This window comes from Cucurbita moschata, unplaced genomic scaffold (assembly GCF_002738365.1).
Source record: "Cucurbita moschata cultivar Rifu unplaced genomic scaffold, Cmos_1.0 Cmo_Scf00014, whole genome shotgun sequence".
NCBI classification, from domain to species: Eukaryota; Viridiplantae; Streptophyta; class Magnoliopsida; order Cucurbitales; family Cucurbitaceae; genus Cucurbita; species Cucurbita moschata.
Genome location: NW_019268530.1, coordinates 238,286 through 257,669, shown reverse-complemented (window position 1 = coordinate 257,669; position 19,384 = coordinate 238,286). Strand labels below are relative to the sequence as shown.

General features: G+C 31.9%; 2 protein-coding genes across 4 annotated transcripts in view; one reads left to right on the top strand and one right to left on the bottom strand.

Moving 5' to 3' along the window:
• LOC111452797 (protein indeterminate-domain 7-like) overlaps positions 1 to 307 on the bottom strand; it is a 2,844-nt gene extending 2,537 nt beyond the window's left edge. Inside the window, exon 1 of the mRNA XM_023093693.1 lies at positions 164 to 307. The gene's annotated coding sequence lies outside the window, so the exon portion shown is untranslated. The remainder of the gene's footprint in view (positions 1 to 163) is intronic.
• Positions 308 to 5,888: 5,581 nt separating this feature from the next.
• Positions 5,889 to 18,963, top strand: LOC111452301 (general transcription factor 3C polypeptide 3). Of its 3 annotated transcripts, XM_023092945.1 has the most exons (20): positions 5,889 to 6,094; positions 6,197 to 6,255; positions 7,051 to 7,424; positions 7,511 to 7,613; positions 8,807 to 8,914; positions 9,055 to 9,236; positions 9,338 to 9,533; positions 11,287 to 11,544; positions 11,846 to 11,995; positions 12,554 to 12,632; positions 13,158 to 13,271; positions 13,388 to 13,554; positions 14,581 to 14,702; positions 15,353 to 15,476; positions 15,582 to 15,653; positions 15,821 to 15,947; positions 16,256 to 16,370; positions 17,344 to 17,534; positions 17,659 to 17,771; positions 18,470 to 18,963. In XM_023092945.1, exons 3-20 carry the CDS (start codon positions 7,090 to 7,092, stop codon positions 18,731 to 18,733), a joined length of 2,820 nt encoding a protein of 939 aa, XP_022948713.1. In that variant the 5' UTR covers positions 5,889 to 6,094; positions 6,197 to 6,255; positions 7,051 to 7,089; the 3' UTR covers positions 18,734 to 18,963. The 3 variants fall into 3 exon arrangements, with proteins under 3 accessions (XP_022948713.1, XP_022948712.1, XP_022948714.1); XM_023092944.1 differs by lacking the exon at positions 6,197 to 6,255 and having other exon boundaries at positions 5,890 to 6,094; XM_023092946.1 differs by lacking the exons at positions 5,889 to 6,094; positions 6,197 to 6,255 and adding an exon at positions 6,266 to 6,286.
• The last annotated feature ends 421 nt before the right edge of the window (positions 18,964 to 19,384 follow it).

The following is a 19,384-nucleotide window of genomic DNA, read 5'->3' as shown; positions in this document are numbered from 1 at the left end:
TATATATATATATATATATATATATATATATATATATATATATATATATATATATATATATATATATGCATGAAAGTGAGAATAAATAAAAACTGATAATTTCAATGAACAAACAAAAAAAAAAACCCAGAAATTATCAAATAAAAAAAAAAAAGAGGGTTACCTTCAAAAATTTATGTTGTGGAAATGATAATGAAAACAAGTCTGAAAGACAATGGAAAAAACCAAACACAGGCAAAGGAATTGAAGCCTACGGCTGGCAAAACCCTTGATGTTGCACTTTCTGTCTTTTCCTCTGTTCTTTTTTTTCTCTCTCTCTTTTACTTTCTTTATAATTATTGCCTTAAATTCTTTTCTTTTCTTTTTTTCTTTTTACAAAGTTTTGAAATTTTTCTCTCTCCTTAAATTCCCTTTTCTTTAATTTCTCTATAAAAAAAAATAATAAATAAATAATACTTTCCTCTTCTGTTTCTCTCTCATAAAAGTGAGCAACTAGAAGAAAAGCCTGTCTTGGTAAAAAGAGAGTATCATTTTGTATATACCTTAGAGTTAGAGAGAGAAAATTATTTTTCAAATTTTTTTAATTTTTTAATTTTTTAATTTCTTAATTTTTTAATTTTTTAATTTTTTAGAGAGAGAAAATGTTAATTTTATTATTATTGTTATTGTTATTGTTATTGCAATTGTTCTCTGTTTAGATCCATGATGGGGAATGAGTAGATCCTTTTTCCCAGCTTTTTTCTCGAATTACTGTGGCATGATTGATCCACTGATTATAAGATCAAAAGCTTCCATCATTTTAACCATAAATTCTTCCTCTAATTTGCACTTATAAAAAATGAAAAAAAATTTATTTAAAGTTGTTTCCGAGGGTGGAGCCAACAAGAAAATTAGGGTTTTTATTAAAAAAGAATTATATAAAAAGTTAAGTATTTTAATTTACCCCTAATTTTCTTTATAAATTTTTAAAATATAAAGATTATAAAAGTTTTGAATTTGTCTATAAAATTTTGTAAGGTCAAAATGTCTTCTAGTTACCAGTGACTAGATATTTGTTTTTTTAGTTCACCATATTTGGTATTCTTTGCTATTATCGACTAATTATCATAAAATATTATTAATATTTTATAGAGGTTAAATTATTTAATGACATAATCCATTCTTGGGCTGCTACTTTCTTTATTATTATTGTTTAGTAACAATCTACTTGATAATTTAATAGTTACAACTTTCTTTAGGCATCGGAAAAAACTGAATTTTATATTTTCCATTTAAAATTGAAAGTATTCTGCCATGAAAATGAGTTGTAAAATAAGAAAAGTTGGCGAAGACGACGACGCATTGAATTCGGTTTGACTGCATGCATGTCCTTCTCAAAACAATTGGTACATTACTGACTTTTTTGTGTTACTATTTTGATTTTCCTACTCATTATATTCCAAAAAAAAAAAAAAAAACTCTCTTTTTTCCCCTTTTCAGAATAAAATTAACAACCATATATTAAAATAAAAAAAATTCAACAACATATGGTCAAAAAAAAATTTTGAAAAAAAAAAGTTTTCATCCAAATGGAATATGACTTGTCACATGGGGCTACATTGTGGTTCGTCTCTTCTCAACAATAAAACTGAACTAAATAGTAAGCTTTGTATTACAATATATGTCTTCGATTAAAAGATTAAAGATTTGTATTTTATATATCTTAGACTAAGAAATAAGCTTAAGATGACCATGTTTACAATAGAGATGAAGAAAACGTCTCATTTGCTGAACACTCTATTGTTTGATTTTGATCTCTACAATTGAATATGGTGGGAGAGTTCATGAATCTCAGCTACCCGATTATCTATTTCAGTTGTGTCAAGACATTTCGTAAGTTTTTTTTAATATACAATCTCCTGAAAATAAGTATCCTGAAAATAAGTATTGAGAATTTTTAGTAGGATGATTTTATTTAATTATTTTTACCATAAGAAGTCAATGCATACCATATATATATATATCTTTTGGGTTAGTTTTAACTCCACTAAACATCAATGGTGGATGACACGTAGATTATATAAGGTTAAAATGGGGGAATAAAATTACAACTTTATAAAGAGAAATAGTGTGTGAATTTGAAATTATTTTGTTTTTATTATGAAGCCATCTCTTCTTAATATAGTAGAATCTTTAAAAGGTTCATTATTTTCTATAGCCAAAACTCCTTTTGAATTGGGTGAAGATGTCACTTTATAGTATACATCCAAACTTAGTTTAAAATGACATATATATATATATATATATATTCAAAGGTTCAAATATAGTCATTGTATTTTTTTTTATTTATCTTAAAATTATTGTGAAGTTAATTTTTATTTGACTAACCAAAATAATAAAAAATTTAATTTAAGAAAATATAAAAGATAATATGAATATAAGTGTTTTTTAGGTAAGATTAAAGAATTAATGATTGAGAGAATAAATTTATATTTGATTAAAAATACAATAAAATGATGAATTAAGACAAGGGTACCGACAAAATAATAGTAAGTCTCAAAATTATATTTTGAAATGACATTATCTAAAATTTGGTACGAAGAAGAAATACAAAAGAACCCTAAAAAGTATATAGTTGAATTAAACATAGATCTATGGGATGGGGAGAGGAACATTAATTTGTAAATTTGTTTGGGGATCCCTTTCAAAGGACCTATGTGTTCCCTCCAAAACTTAGGAGAAAATGGTCATTTTATGTATGAAAAATAATTTTTTTTTATGGGTTTTGTCATTTTCTTGTTTTATTCTTACAATGATTTTGTTTTTGAAAACCATAGCATTGGCTAGACCAAAAGTCTTCCCACCTCATCCACGCCTCTAATCTCATCATAATTTTATTTTTTCTTTTATTTTTCTTTTATTTTTCTTAATAATAATATATATTCCTCCATATTTCTAAATTAATTTGAAAACGATTTTATTTTTATTTTTAACTTAAAAAATGTGCTTCATCCTATTTTTTTAGTAAATATTTTAAATCCAAAAATAAAAATTTTCTTCTTAATTATTTAATTAAAAATATATATATATATATATACATGGTTTGCATTCTTTAAATTTGAAAAATAATTGAAAGTGATTTTTTAAAAATATACCAATAAAATTTTAATTTTTAAAAAAATACATATAAAGAGAAAACAAAGTTATCACTTTTAAAAACATAAAACAAAACAAAAAAGGAAATCATTTAAAAAAAAATAAAAATAAAGGCTTAATAATTTAGAAAAAAAAATATTGGTATGTGAATATAAAATTATATGCAATAATTGACAATGCAAAACGACATAGCACATGACATGAATTTATCCTATCTGGAATCCATACTGATGCTTACCATTTCAACAATATTTGGAATGAGACTTCATAACTAAAACCATTCACACTGATTAAGAGATCAACACAGATCTCAACACATTATCTATACTACAATTAATTTTCATTAATTTCCAAAGTTTTTAAGATAATGTTTTACATGTTTAGTTTCATTTCTTTTTATATAATTCTATGCATGCATATACAATATACATGTCACATCACCTTAAAAAATAGAATTATTCATTAAAATTAAAATAATTACCAACAAAATATACTACTTCAGTTAATAGTTCTACAATTAAGCATACAAAATTTCTCTCTTTTCTAAATAATTTAATGGTAGGTAAATAGTTTATACGACACACGAATATAAGAGGAGTACATGAATGAACCGATAACACATCTAAATGAGAGCGATTTTTATGGTAGAATGGTTAATAAACATTTTTAAAAAACTTTAAAATCGCTACCTATATTAAGAAGTTGCACATTCATCAAACGTGTTTTAGTTTGAGCCGTTCAATGTTAGATGACCTCTTAAAAAATTTCCTTGAATACATCGAGTAAGGAAAAATCATGCTTGAATGACTCGTGTTGGTCATAACGTGACTATGTCGATGTATGAGAATACTAGAGCTATGGGTTATGAAAGAATATAATAATTTGGGATAGGTAAGATTGAAGCTTGGAATATAATTTTGATTGAAAAAAAAAAAAAGAATATGTAGTTATAAATATAATATCATTTTTAAAGAATTTGTCACATCAATTAAATAAGTCAGTCCCAATTATTTGGTCAAATTCATCAAAACCATATTGATCTTTTATTTCACAATATTAATATCTCAGCAATATATATTTATAAATTTAAAAATAAAATTGGGGGCAAACTTGATAAACCCGGCTCAAATTGATTAAGTTATACAAAGTATGTTAAAACTTTGGGTGGGGTTGAATTATGTTAATATTAAAAAAAAAAAAAGGTGGATTGGGCTGTCTTGTAACACGGCATCACCACACGTGAGCGTAATATTCCTGTGGATCACAGCCTATTAAAGTTCACGAGCGAGCTACAAGAGGAGAAAGTGCGGGTCCCGCTCCCTTAATAATTTGCCATAAAGTGGGGCCCACAGAAATATTCCAAAATTTCAAAAATAGAAACTTATTTTCTATCTCTGAAAAATAAAAAGCGGATAACATTTTCACCATGTCTTTCTCCTACCATGTTTTAATGAAAAATTTAAATTTTTACTATCCTAAATTCAATAAGTTTTGTACGGATGAACATTTCAATGCAAAACTGCGACTAAAAATTTCATGAAGAATTATGTCATTTTCAGCCTCGTTAAGATGGGACCGCTCTCACATGACATGTACAATTTCGACTCTTTATCACAAAAAAAAAAAATAATAATAAAATAATAATAATAATAATAAAATTATATATATTTTTTAAAATTTTATCAATAGTTTAAATGTTTGAAAGTGATGAAAATAAAACATAATTTAAAAAAAATTAAATAATTGTGAATTAGTATAAGAATTAAATTGTTAGTTAATATGATAAAAAACTCAAATTTTATAAAGAGTTGGAATGAAGCTGCTGTAGTCTATTACTTGTGCGAGAAAACACCGATGACCAATTGATAGAGTCATTGTACGACGTCGCATGGCATGGGAGATTGTTACGTGCTCTCGCTGTTGTGGAGGAGGCGCCTTAAATAGCAGAAGCTAGCGGCCTGAAAACTATGATCGGAAAAGGGTTAGCCGCCAGCGGTAACGAAGGAGAGGAAGAAGACGACTATAGCCGCCGGCACAGAGAGAAGTTCGTCAGATTATAGAACTCGCCAAGTACTCGCAGTCTCCCACCCGGAAGCCCACAACTGTTCTTCTTCTTCTCTTTTTTTAAGCAAATTTACAGAGAGATTTATATGTATTCTATTTTCACCGCTCATAAATGTTAGAAATAGAAATACAAAGTTAACCAAAGAATTGTTTTTTTGAAAATAATTATTTAAAAATATGCTAGAATAACGATATTAATAAAATAATGTTTAAATTAATAAAAATACTTTAAACTTTAAACTTTATTATTATTATTTTTAAATATAAATAAAAAAATACCCACTTAAATTTAAGGTTCTTTTTATTAGTTCTTTTAGATACCATTAATATTTTATTTAACAAAGATAGAGTTCTAAAAACTTTTAAAATTAGTTGAGTTCTCAAAATTTTCATTTATATTTTTTATTCTTTTTAACTTTAAAAATATTTTTTAAATTTTTTTATAAAAATTTAAAAGTATGGTTTGTACTAGTGTGAATTAAATATATTTTTATTACTTGAATTAAGTAGTTAATGTATAAGTTATCTATTATTTATTATTATTTATCATAGTTTTAAATTTACAAGTGAAAATAGTTTAATCCGGAGAAATTCGAATTTTCATACTTGCTATTTTTTTTTTAATTTATCACAAATTAATTTTTTTTAAGAGACTTAAGACTTACCTAATCTATTCAGGGTTAAAAATCTAAACTTCATAAACACGCCAAAAAAATAGATTAATAAACTCAGTACTTAAGAAACCCTCCAAATTCACAAAGACCCTTCCCCTTGGGCGCGTAATTGAAAGAAACTCTTTGCTCCCTTAAAATTTGGATTATTTCTTACGATTTCCTCAGTCGCTCCCTCCCTTCCGCCGCTGCCACTGCCACTGCCACTGCCGCCCTCCACTCAGGTAATCTAACATTGAACATTCGTTTGGATAGAAAATCGGAATTATTGTTCGGTATGTTCAATCTGAACGCGCACCTATTAAATTTCCTTGGGTTAATTTCAGAAATTCGAACCTGGTGCCTCTTTTCGCCATCTTTGATCGGCGGGCAATTGTCGGTTTAGGTGATTGGAGTTAAATTTTATTTCGGCTATGGTATTGCTCTAGAGAAGATAGAAATCAAATTTTCCTACCATATTTAGTTAGTTCGTTTCTCTTTCATAATCGGATTTGGATATTAAAAGCTTAGCAACTCTTTGAGTTTTATTCGACGTTAGTTAGGTGATTGAAATCATTATTTGGCGCCGTTGGGAGTTCATGTTTGAGCTATTCTTATACAAGGATATAGCTAACAGAAATCAAAATTTTCAACTAGATGCAAGTTGTTGGTTCCCTTCTCAGCTTAGCAATTCTGTAAGCTGTATTTGGCTTCAGGTATTGAAGTCAAATTTTCTGTAAGCTGTATTACGCCCGATTATTATTTGGCGGCACTGACAGAAAGGCGTAGGAATGTTAAGAGCTTGCCAGAAAAATTTGTGTTCATATAGCTTAATTTTGATTTATTTGTTCATAAGCTTGGGGCGATTCATGGTTGTTTGTTCGTAGTAGGGATGTCCTTCATCGTCTTCTACCTCAGTGGTTGTTGTTTATATATATATATGGCTTGTGCCATTGGTTCTTAAGAAATTTTGGGGTTGGGTAAAATTTAACAACTACAGGCACTGACTGCTAATGGTTTGGTGAAAAATTTTACCATATTTTTTTCTTTGCGATTTGCTCATGAAGCTTGCCTTTGAAAATTTGAAGTGTTTCTTTTGCTGTTAGATGCATAGTGCTATAAATTTAATTTAGTTTCTTAATGTTATTTAATCATTCATTCTGTATATGTTAATAAATTTGTTGTTGTTTCTCTCTCTCAGACAATTTTCTTTCAAGAAGTTCAAATATTGTGCATTTGAATGGAAGAAGAGGGGAATACAATTTCTGACAATGAAGAGGTTCCTGGTTGTGATGTGCGAGGAAAAAGAGTTGTTGAAACAGAAGTAGAGGATAGAGAGGAGGAGGAGGAGGAGGAGGAGGAGGAAGAGGAAGAAGACGAGGAAGAAGTAGAGGATGAAGGAGAAGATGATAATGAAGAAGAAGATGGTTACATTTTCAAATTCAAGGCCGGAGAAAATCCTTTTGATTTTGTTGAAGGGACAGATTTTAGCATCCAACCATATAAAAAATTTGAGCGTCTTGAATATGAAGCTCTTGCTGAGAAAAAGCGAAAGGCTCTTGCAAGTGGTCAGAGGTAAATTTTATTGTATATTTTCTGTTCTCTCACCCCCTTTTTATATTCTTAATTTTATCTCACTCTTTATATATTCTTAAAAACAGCGAGAGGTCTGCAAAGAGAGGCAGGGTAGAAGATATTTCTGGTGCAAGCTTTGAGGAAATTATGGAAGCTATGAATTATGGATCTAGGAGGAAGCGAAGGCAGGTACTATCGATGCTAATGTTATTTTTATGACTATTCTGTTGATATATCTGTATAGTGGCTCAAACTTATCTCAAAACTTGCATGTTTATTACCGACTTAGTTTAGTTATGGATTGTGGAGGAGGTGCAAAACTCGTTTTATGGATATAACAAGGTAACACTTAAATAGAACTATTCTCTGGTATTACGTACGGGTGCTATTTGGTATACAAGATAAGTAATATGAAAAATGGAATTCTTTTGGAGGAAAGAATCAGAGTGTATGCCCCGTATCCTAAACTTCTAGGAATTCTACAACTTGTTTTAATAATTTGATGTTAAGTAAATGAGATCCAGTCCAGTTAATTTTTTCTTAGGGTCATTTAGAATACATTATAACTAATTGAATAATATAGATGCTCTTTTCAAGAATTAAAAAGGCGAAAAATATAGACATTCAAGTTATTAAAGTCACGTGTTAGAGATTTTTTTTTGAGGATCACAGAAACAACTTGAGGGAGCTTCTACTTGAGTATTCGAGCGCAAATGACACAATAATTCCTTAAGCAAGGAACAATAGTCCAGTTGATCACATGAGAGCAACTTGCCTTGGTGTCTCCGGCTCCACTTACTCCCTTAATAAGTCTCTCGTATTATTCTCAGTCTTACTGGCAAGAGTAGCAGGAACGTTAATTAGATACTTATAAAAAGATCTGGTGTTGGACTGCACAAATTCTGATTGGATAAGAAGTCATTTTTCCTCCCATTAATAATCTTTTTTTTTTTTCCAATTTGGGCAATTTATTCATCATCCTTTTCACCACTAAATTTGACGTAGATGACAAAGTTCTTTTTTTATTCATAATGATATGATTACAAAGAATGGTCAGGCTTTTATAGTCAACTGTAAATTTGGTTTTGTGCATATTATCCAATGGAAGCTGTTAATATACTTTACCATTTGCATCAGAATTGTAAACACCAGGTTTTTTGGGTTGTCTCCTAGAGGCAAGCCCTAGGGAACCACTCCTGTAAAGATTGGTTAAAAGCCTCTACATATTGAATTAAGTAGAGGAAGCTTTGTGCTATTAAAAAAAGTCATATCTCATCCCCTTCCCTCTGGAATGTATTATATTGGGCCTTCTACCGATTTTTTTTTTTCCTTTTGTTTTCTGTAATCTTTTCTAAGATGCAAGCTTTTCTCTGTCCTTGTAGCCTAAAAAACGAGGTAGGCGGAAAGGATCAAAGAGAAAGCTTAATTGTGATGTTACAAAGTTGCTTGGTGATGCAACTTTATGTTATGCTCAGGGCCAGTATGAGAAGGTACAGAATCTTAAGACGATCTTCTTTCCTTTGATTAGTCTGTTTAAGTCTTTACATCGCAATGCCTACAAAGAGTATAAGCAAAACAATATATATTTTTTGTATCACTGAATTTACTCTTTGAAGCATTATGCTTGCAGGCTATATCTGTATTGAGTCAAGTTGTTCTGCAAGCCCCAGATGTACCTGATTCGTACCATACACTTGGACTTGTTTATAATGCAATTGGGGATGATGTAAAAGCCATGGGATTCTACATGCTAGCTGCACATTTAATGCCAAAAGATTCATCTCTCTGGAAACTGCTATTTTCATGGTCAATGTGAGGTTCTCTCATGTGTTCCCATGAAGTCATCACTTTTAGTTTTAGTATAAAAAATCAAGAAATATGATTTACAGCTTGTATATATTTAACAAGTGCAGTGACCGAGGTGACATTGATCAAGCAAGCTACTGTCTTTCTAAAGCAATAAAAGCAGAGCCTGATGATATTAATTTATTATTTTACCGTGCATCACTCTACCTTGAGCGTGGAGATTGTCAGAAAGCGGCTGAAACATATGACCAAATTCACCAACTAAGTGTTGAAAATGTTGAAGCACTAATGACAGGAGCGAAGGTTTGATGTTTAATCTCCTTGCCATTGGGTTTGACTTCCTTAGTAGGCACTTAATATTCCTAGATTTATGATTGCTTTAATTTGTACACGTTTGTATCCTCAATCTAAGTGAAGCCTCTTAAACTGAAGGGTCCACCCTTTTTCATGCCCATTTTAACAATCTAACAGCCAAAGGTTTATCAATTTTCTTACTTCTGGAATCATGGATGAGAACCATGGGTGGTTTTGAAGTTGTTCTTCAAAATTTTTGAATTTGTTAATTGTGAACACACTTATATTGAAATTCTTCCAAACAAATGTGGTTTCCTTCCTGCTGAAGTTGAAATAATTGATCCCAATTTTGGAGTTTCTGGTGTCTTTATTTAAGCAATTGATGAAGATGTGATTAATCCTCCCATGGATTGTTTGTTTGAGCAAGGAGAAATTATTTTGAGCCACTACTTGGATTTCCCTGATATTGATCACATTAGTAAAATTCTTGGTGATGAACAACCACTTAGAGGAAGATGAAAATATTTCCTTTTCCAGTTTTTTCTTCAATTCAACCTATTGAAGACTTTGTTGAGGAAATTAATGATGGAAGACATGCACACAACTTTCACCAAACTTATTCTGGTTCTCAAGAAGCACTTCTCTCTCCTTTAGTTAATACCAACTCTCCCGAGAATTCCTTCCTCCATTTGGTTTTTTGTCCTTTGATTTTTTGTGCTCTCCGGGTGGTTTGGCAGCATCCCCTTAAAAGTTTTGTTAGCCCTCAGTGTGGTTTTCTGTTCGGTATCCCCTTGAAAGTTTTGTTAGCCATTAGTGTGGTTTTCTGTGGGCTGTTGATTTTTGTGTGGTCTCTCAGTCTCTTTCACGCCCTAGTGGTTTGGCTTTATTATTATTATTTATTTATTGTTGTTGTTCTGGTGGTTTGGTGGTATTCGCAGGCTCTTGTTCTTTCGCCTGTTTGGTGTTTATCATCTTTTTTTGGTGTTTTCTTTATTTACTTGTTGGTCTTCTTGGGTTTTTCTCCTCAAGTTTTTATCTTCTTTTGGGTTGCTTGTTCTGTTCGGGTTGATTATCTTATTTCTCTCTTGTGGAGTTTGTATCCTTGAGCATTAGTCTCTTTTCATTTATTCAATGAACAATTTTGTTTCTTGTAAAAACAATTATAACCGTATTACCTGTTTTGTGCATCAGCCAATCAAATTTCTTTTAACTATTTTCTCTTCTCCGGTTAGATTGTATTTAGTTAATTTTCTCTTCTCAAGTTGGATTTTCCAAGCCTTATGAGTTACGAATATATATCTATAAAAAACATTGGAATGAAGTCTTTGCAGTTCCAATCTCCTCATTAACCACAATCCAACTTGATTGGGTTTATGTCCATTCAATTAATTAATTTATCCATGTCATTGAATCCATGATTTGCATTTAATTATTTTAATGAAACACATTTCCATGCAGTTTTGATGTTAAATTCCTACTAATTAAATTTTACATCTTACAAGTTTTGAAATAATGAAGCTTATTCCTGTTGGAGCTTATAAATGTCTGAGGATCTTTTTTGTTGTCTATTTTATTATAATATATGTTGCTTGTGTTATGGTTTTTTTGTTCCCTGGTACGAGAGTTTGATTGAACTTAATTGTCTTTAATTTCGGAGCTTCAATTATCCTTGATGAGGAATTGTATCTGATTCCGGGTCAGCTAACTATGTTTAGATTTATTTAAATTTGCGACTCAAGTCTGTCTTGCTTTACCTTGCTAGCTGTACCAAAAATGCGGTCATCTTGAACGTGCAATTTGCATTCTTGAGAACTACATCAAAGGACATCCAGTTGAAGCTGATTTAGATGTAGTTGATCTTCTAGCTTCTTTATACATGGGAAGTAAAGAATTTAGCAAAGCTCTTGAGTGCATTGAGCATGCAGATAGTGTGTACTGTGCAGATAATGAGCTACCTTTAAACTTGACTGCTAAAGCAGGAATATGCCACATCCATCTTGGAAATTTTGAGAAGGCAGAGGTCAGTATGTTCTTCAAAGCATAACTACCACTAAGTAAATACTGGTATATTTACATATCCATAGTGTGCCAACTAAGTATGATAATCCGTTCATTTGAAGTTAAAGCCATCGTTTTCTGAATTTAGTTTTACTCCTTTATTTTATGTTGTTGATAGGGCTGACTCTTCAGGAAATCCTCTTAACGCACTGTTTAGAAGTATAACGACGATAAATTCTTCATTATAAGATGTTTTCGTGCTATGTTTGCTTTCTGTCTTGAGTTTGAAAATATTAAACTTACCAGTTTATATTTACCACTAGTGCCTCTTTGCTAATTTGAGACGAGAAGCTGGCGACGAAGGCTCAAATTTGATGATTGAAGTTGCAGACTCATTACTGAGTCTTAAGCACTATAACTTGGCATTGAAGTATTATCTGATGTCAGAAGAAGTAAATGCTGGAGGGAACGTGGTAAGCGCTTATGATTTTCATTTTTCCTTTTAAGTGAGGTGTTGGGAGGGTGGGGTGACGTGACAATTGTTAGATGGCATTTTACATAATTCTATTAGATATTCTGGTGAGTTTTTGGTTGCTATATCCACCCAGCATACACGTCATAGGTTATGTGATAAGAAATTCTCAAGCTTACTGTTGATCTTATATGCATGCTGCATTTTCTTCAATCAAAATTTCGCACGCATTTCTCCATGTTTCTACATTACATTTCGTAGAACTGAATATTTAAGTTCTATCTTCAATATACAGTTAGTGGTTCTTGTTTCCTTCTCTTGGTTTTGATGTATTTTGAATGATAAGATTGAGGATTCAACCTCCATTGTTCTGCTGTGTAGTGGTCTTAGATCTTTTTAAATGTATTGCCTGATTCAATTAATTTTATCTAGTTACATTTTTTGATCTTCAAAAGATTATTATATCAAGACTTTTTTTCTTATTTATTTGAACAGCACTCCTTGAGTTTTTTTTTTTTGGTAATTAACCCTGATTAACAACACCTCACTTTTATATCAGGGAATTCTATACCTAAAAATTGCCCAATGTTACTCATCAACTAATGAAAGAGCAGAGGCAATTGTTTTCTTTTATAAAGGTGAGGCAAATTTCCTGAATGATTTAATTATTGCCATCTGGAGCCTTTTTGTAGTCGAGCATGATCTCATGGTTGATTTCAAATTGATCTCTCTTTGTAATTTTCTTTTATAAATGCAGTTCTCGTTTACTTATAAAGAGGATGATATATTTACAAATGTCTCAGAGAATTCATTTTTTTTTCTTTTTTCTTTTGAAACAAAAAATAAACTTGTCAAAAGTTACCATTAAAGTCTAGAATTGAACCAAATAAAACATGAAGTATATCTCAAAAAAAATTTAATCAAACCTTACAAAAACCCTTAATTTGTGTTAATTACGCTCGAGTTGTAAATGCAAAACCTCCCATCAACGGAAACCCAGGAGGAGGCATAAAACTTTGCTAACTCGGCTTCTCCCACCGATCTTTTGCCTTTATGTTAAAATTCTGTTATTCCTTTCCATTTAAACACTCAACATTGAAGTGGTACCAAATCTTGAGTGAGTTTTTAATAATATTGTAGAGCTATCAAATATTCTTTTGCAGTGCTTCAACATCTTGAAGATAACATTAATGCTCGATTAACTTTGGCTTCCCTCCTCCTCGAGGAAGCTAGAGAAGAAGAAGCCATTTCATTACTATCTCCTCCGAAAGATTCAAGTATGTGTTCATTAAATCACTATCTTGTTCTTTATCACTTGCAAGTTAAAAGATGGAGCGAGCAGGGGTTTCACTTTGCTTATTAAACATTTTTTGGTACTTCTGAATTTATGCAGACTCAACTAGCTCATCTTCCAGCAAATGCAAACCTTGGTGGCTCAATGAGAGAGTAAAACTGAAGCTTTGCCACATATTCAGAACTAAAGGAATGCTTGAGAACTTCGTTGAGGCAATCTTTCCTTTGGTCCGTGAGTCCTTGTATATTGAGACTCTTCATGAAAAGGTAATAAAATTTATGTGGCCGAAAACCTCTTTCTTTACCGTGGTCTCTTGCTCTTCCCTAGTTATAACGATATTTTAGTCTACATAAAGACTAATTTGAAGATTGCTCATTTTCCCATATTCATTCTCATGCCTGCTTGGATCTCTAGACTCTAGGTCCTTTCTCATGTCTTAAGGACAAGTTTTCTAAAATAATTATTACCATCCATCTCTCACAAATTCTAGATTGGGCAAATCATGAGTTGTATAATATGAAAAGGAAATGAAACTATCTATTAAAATATATGTCCAAGAAGAGGCAAACACAATTACCCTGCATGTTGATGTAAACTTGGCTAGCAAAAAATTATCTGCAACATGGACATTTGGCTTTGGAAATTAATTATTGGCTCCAAACTTTTAAGATAACAGTTAGACAGACAATATAAGAGGCCTCTAGCTCAAAAACAAATTGATTAAAAGAAGAAGAGGAACATTGGGTAAAGAACTCCGTTGAGAATGAAAGAAGAACATAGGCATGTTATAGGGGAAAAGAGTTGTTCATGTGGGGTGGAACGATTGAATTTTATTGGCTATCCCTTGGCATATCCACGTAGAATTTTCTTATCGAAAGAAATGTGATATATGAATTTGTATTTAATTCACCAAGGCTAAACATTTGAACTTCCTTTTCCTTACTTTTTGGTCAGATTATCTATTATGTTGCAAGTCCTATTGCCTTGTTTTCGATGCTCTTGAAAAGTAAATAATAAATTAGAAAAGCAACTAACAGCTAAGGCCATATATTTTACGGGTCCTTTTTCCTCCCGTAACAAGTTTCATTACCGTTTTATGTTTCTTGGATATACCCACTTCAATGCACAATTTTCCTTATGTAGTATAATATGTTAATATTTAAGGCTATTTTTTAAGAATTCAAAATCACTGTATTGATCACAAAATCTGTAGATTCTGCATCTCAAATTTCTTCTATTTCCAATTCTAAATTCCATGTCCTTTCTTTAAAGATAACTTGTTTGGGTTTTAGATTAAAGTGAACAAGAAGAAGCTTCCAAAGAGGGTTTTGCTTGAAAGAGTCAAAGTACTAGATGGACGTAAAACCGGTGGCCTATTTCGTGGATTTAGACCTGTAGCTCCTAAATCAGATTTGTAAGTAATCAAGGTCTTGACAATATGTTGTAAGAATATCATTTTTAACATAATTTTCATACTTTCCTTAATAAGTCTGATTTATCAGCATGTCTCTTGAATTGGAATATGAAAGCCTTTAGTGAAATAACTTTGATTCTTTGGACATTAGAATAATTTTAATTTTCTAAGTCACCTGACATTCTTGATGAGAATGTTGGAATGTAGTAATATTACTAGTCTGGTTTGTACCGTCAAGTTCTTCACGTGTTGGTTAAAAATAGGGGTTGATGTTGATCGTTGACTTAAAATTTTATTTCAAACTCCCATGTGGTCATTAGTTCTAGACTTCTAGTTCCTGCCGTTTGTCCAGTTTGCGAAGAAAATGATCATATTTGGTGCAATGTTAAAATGGTTTCTAGTCTTATTTTGAATCTGACACCTACAATTACACACCCGAAATACTTCATTAGTTCTTAACATATCAAGTAATGAGCCTCAAAAATTTCTCAATGTTTGGTCACTAAAAAAACTCCTTTGTATGGCTTCTGAAGCAACAATCATTTTAAGGTTTGAGTGTCCCATAACCTTGCTGCTTATTTTCTTCTTATAAATCCTGTTTTTTTGCTTTGAGCGAGAATATGAAACCTCTTATCTGTGTGCTAAATTAGATCAAAGGCGTCGAGAGCAAAGAAATTGCTTCAAAAGAGGGAAAGAATCAGGGAAGAGAAGAAGGCTCAAGCTCTGGCTGCTGGAGTCAATCTGAACTATGATGATTTCGATGATGAGCCAATGGTAAATTTTTTGGTTGTTTGCTCATTTTTATTGCAATACGAACTCGGGATATGCTAGCAAAAATTCAACCATGAATGCTTTTATTTTCATCTGTGATGTTTCTAGCTACGAGTGCCCCGAGAATCTCCCCTGCCTAATCTTCTGAAGGATGAAGAATATCATAATCTTATTGTTGATGTTAGTACCTCTTACGCTTATCTCAATCTTTGTACTTTTTCCTTTGTTTATTATTCCATTATGCCAAATGAACACTCTGATGTACCCATCCTTATGCAGTTCCATTTGTTTCATTACCTAACTTCCATTTGATCATCCATTTAATTCCCTCTTTGTGATTTGTATAGTTGTGCAAGGCTTTGGCTTCCTTGGGAAGATGTTCTGAAGCTTTAGAGATCATAAGTCTAACTTTAAAGTTGGCTTTTAATTCGTTGTCCATAGAAAGGAAGGAGGAACTCCAGTTACTCGGAGCTCGTAAGTATTTTTACAAGTTGTTTCACATGTTACATTTATTTTGCCTATTTTCAACAATGGTGCTAGATTAGTGGCTTGCTTCAAAAGGAAATGGTCGCCTAAATTCTCTTGGCCGAAGTTTCTCATCATATCCCATGAATTTCATTTTTTACTGTATTAAAATGGCCTATTGAGGGCATAGTGAAGGAATGGCCATTTATTACAATGTAATTGAAATTTTTTTAATATGGAAACCTGCAATTGTTTGATTTTCTGAACTTTTGAGCTATTTATCTGCTTCTTTATTAGAATTAACTTTATGTTTACAGAACTAGCATTCAGCTCAACTGATACCAAGCATGGATTCAACTTTGCAAAGCACGTTGTGAAGCAGTACCCTTATAGCAATTCTGCTTGGAATTGTTATTATAAAGTATCTTCAAGGTATTTGAGCCTTTGATATTTTATTTGGTTTGAAACAAATCTATTTGCATTTGTTGTCCTAAAAAGTATTTCTGTATTTGAGACGCCTTTTATTCAACGGACAATATAAAAATGGAAGGTAGATAAGAGGGCACTCCTCCTGAACACAGAGGATACCTTTTATCCCCTCAATGAAAGCTGGTTTCTCATTATGGAAAAGGGAAGAAAAAGAACAATATTGATAAAAACACTAGAGAATTTTGAAAAGTAAAACCACACGTTGATATGCTTGTGAACTTGCACAGAAGAGATCTGCAAGCTGCAGCCTATTTGCAAGAATTGAAAAGATGGTTCATGGATTCTTAGTTGCACACGCAGTTCAGATATACTTGGGGAAGAAGAATAGTCTGGGTTTCTACTTGGGATTTTATCTCGAGTATTAATACTCAGGTAGCAACAGACCATGCAAAAATTTCAGCCTTTTTTTGGGACCTTGATGTTTGAAATCTAATTTGTTACGGAAGACACAAAGAGCGGCCAATTTACCCATGAAAACTCCCGAGGAGTCTCTAGTCCATACCATGCAGTCCTCATTTTGGTTTGAGGCAGTATTTTACAGTTGTTTACAAGAGTCGGCCAGTCCAGTTCTTGCAAATTTCACCTACACCAAAGTCTGTCAAAGTTGCTTTAACTCTAGTACTTTAAACAATTTTTTTCCTTTTCTTAGAATATTATATTACTAAGCGAGAATGCGAACCTTTAACTGTAAGGAAGGTAAAGATCCTTTAACTATTGCGTTTTACTAAGATCCGTGGAACCACTTTTTCTGATAGTGAGAGGTGTGGCATACAAGTTTGGAGAAAATACGATATACTTCTATTTACTCCACATATTTTCTTTCTAATAAATTAGTACTTGCATAGGAGCATTATGTTTGCTTTTTGTTTTTTTAATCAATAAATTACAACTCACCTGAGGCTTTCCTGTATTCTAGAATGACAAACCGGGATTCAAGGCATTGCAAACTTCTGAATAGCATGCAAACCAAGTACAAAGATTGTGCACCACCCTATATCATTGCCGGGCATCAATTTACCGCCATTAGCCATCATCAAGATGCGGCAAGGAAATATCTTGAAGCTTATAAACTGTTGCCGGATAGTCCCCTAATTAACTTGTGTGTTGGTATGATTCCTGTTCTTCATGTCTCTTGTATATTTAGATGACATTAATTTACTCTTAATTTGGTATACGCAGTGTTTCATGTTTTCTACGATTTTCTTCCTCGGCCCTAAAATGTCCCTTTCAGGAACGGCCTTGATCAACTTGACACTTGGATTTCGTCTTCAAAACAAGCATCAGTGTGTTGCACAAGGCTTGGCATTCCTCTACAAAAATTTGAAGCTTTGTGATAACAGCCAGGTATGATATTGTTATCTTGTTATTGCACATTCGTAAAAAAGGAAGAAAAAAAAAAAGAGTACCAAGAAATTGGCATTGTTTTCCATTTAAGCTATGGTCGCGATGATACGTGGTTAAAAAGTTTGACAAGGATAAAGCTAACCAGGAAAATGAAATTGTTTGTCATTTGAGCTACGAGCTACGATTATTGACGAGTTATGGTAAAAAAAGTTGTGTTGCAAAAAGACATGTTTTTCATTTTCTAAGGCCCGGTATGCGAACCATCATGTTTTTCATTTTCTGTTCTTGAAAATTGAACTTATTAATGGTATTCCCACCTCTGTGCTTTAAAATCTAAGAAGAAACCTTGTTTTTGTTTTTGGAACTTGGCTAAAAATTTACACGTGTTTCCAGAAATTGAGGGTAAATAAAACTAAAAATGGAATGTTTATCAAATAGAAGTAGTTTTGAGCTTTTAATTTGTATTTTCTCCTGAAAGCGAGCTAGAGGTTGCAGTGGTGCTTTCCTGTTACTGGTTAAGCCATGATGGATACCTACTTAAGGTTTAGGGTGAGATGGTTATCCTATGAAAACAATGAGGTGCATGCAAGTTGGTCCAAACACGTGAATGTTAAAAAGAAAAACTAACATATTGATGGAGAACCAGATTTTCTCACTGTTCTTGTGACCATTGTGTTTGCCCTATTAATTATCTGTAGGAAGCCTTGTACAACATAGCTCGAGCATATCATCACATCGGACTCGTGACACTGGCAGTCACGTATTACGAAAAGGTGCTTGCAACTTACCAGAAGGATTGTCCCATCCCAGAACTTTTTGGAGAGAATCAAGACGGTAAGCATCAGACATCAGTCTACTGTGATCTACGTAGAGAAGCGGCTTATAATTTGCATCTCATATATAAAGAGAGCGGAGCTTTAGATCTTGCTAGGCAAGTCCTAAAAGATAATTGCACATTTTAAGTAGGAAGCATTTTTTTTTTTTTTTTTTTTTGAGGTAGCAGCTGTGTTCTAACATCTAACTAGCAATAGATTTATCTTTATTTTGACAACATTGTATATATAGGTTAAGGATATATTATTTTATGACCGTTTATAAGGATTCAGTTGATTATGTATGTATCTATCAAACTTAAGAAGATAAATTAGTGATTCAGTCGATTTTATATGTAATTTAGCTGAAGCTACTAGTATTTCCCTTTGTACATTGATTTTTTTTTTCCTTTGTACGTAGAACACACAACTTTTCTTGTTTATTATACTCATGACAAACTAGAAAGAGGTGGAAACCAGATTTTGTTAAACTAGGTGTTGATCAGGGGCTGAATCCTAATTCCGTTTTTTCTTTCCCCGTCAAATTTGATATAATAGGAATAAACGAAATGAACGGATCAATTGAAAGATGTATTTGCCTTGTAAATGTCTTCTAGGGATGTAATAGGGTTGGAAGTAGAAATTTCAAATTTTTTGCCTGGAGTTGAGTTATGCTCACATTTTTTATAAATGACATTTAAATACACAAACATTACTCTTCATATTGTTAATTTAACTGAAACCATGAAGACCCCATTCCAATAAATTAATTTTGAAACATTTAAGCATTTAATCTTAAAA

Coding starts and splice junctions, on each gene's coding strand:
- LOC111452301 (XM_023092945.1), top strand. CDS start 7,090: ATGGAAGAAGAGGGGAATACAATTTCTGACAATGAAGAGGTTCCTGGT. Junction 7,425..7,510: donor GCTCTTGCAAGTGGTCAGAG/GTAAATTTTATT, acceptor TCTTAAAAACAG/CGAGAGGTCTGCAAAGAGAG. Junction 12,633..13,157: donor AATTGTTTTCTTTTATAAAG/GTGAGGCAAATT, acceptor ATTCTTTTGCAG/TGCTTCAACATCTTGAAGAT.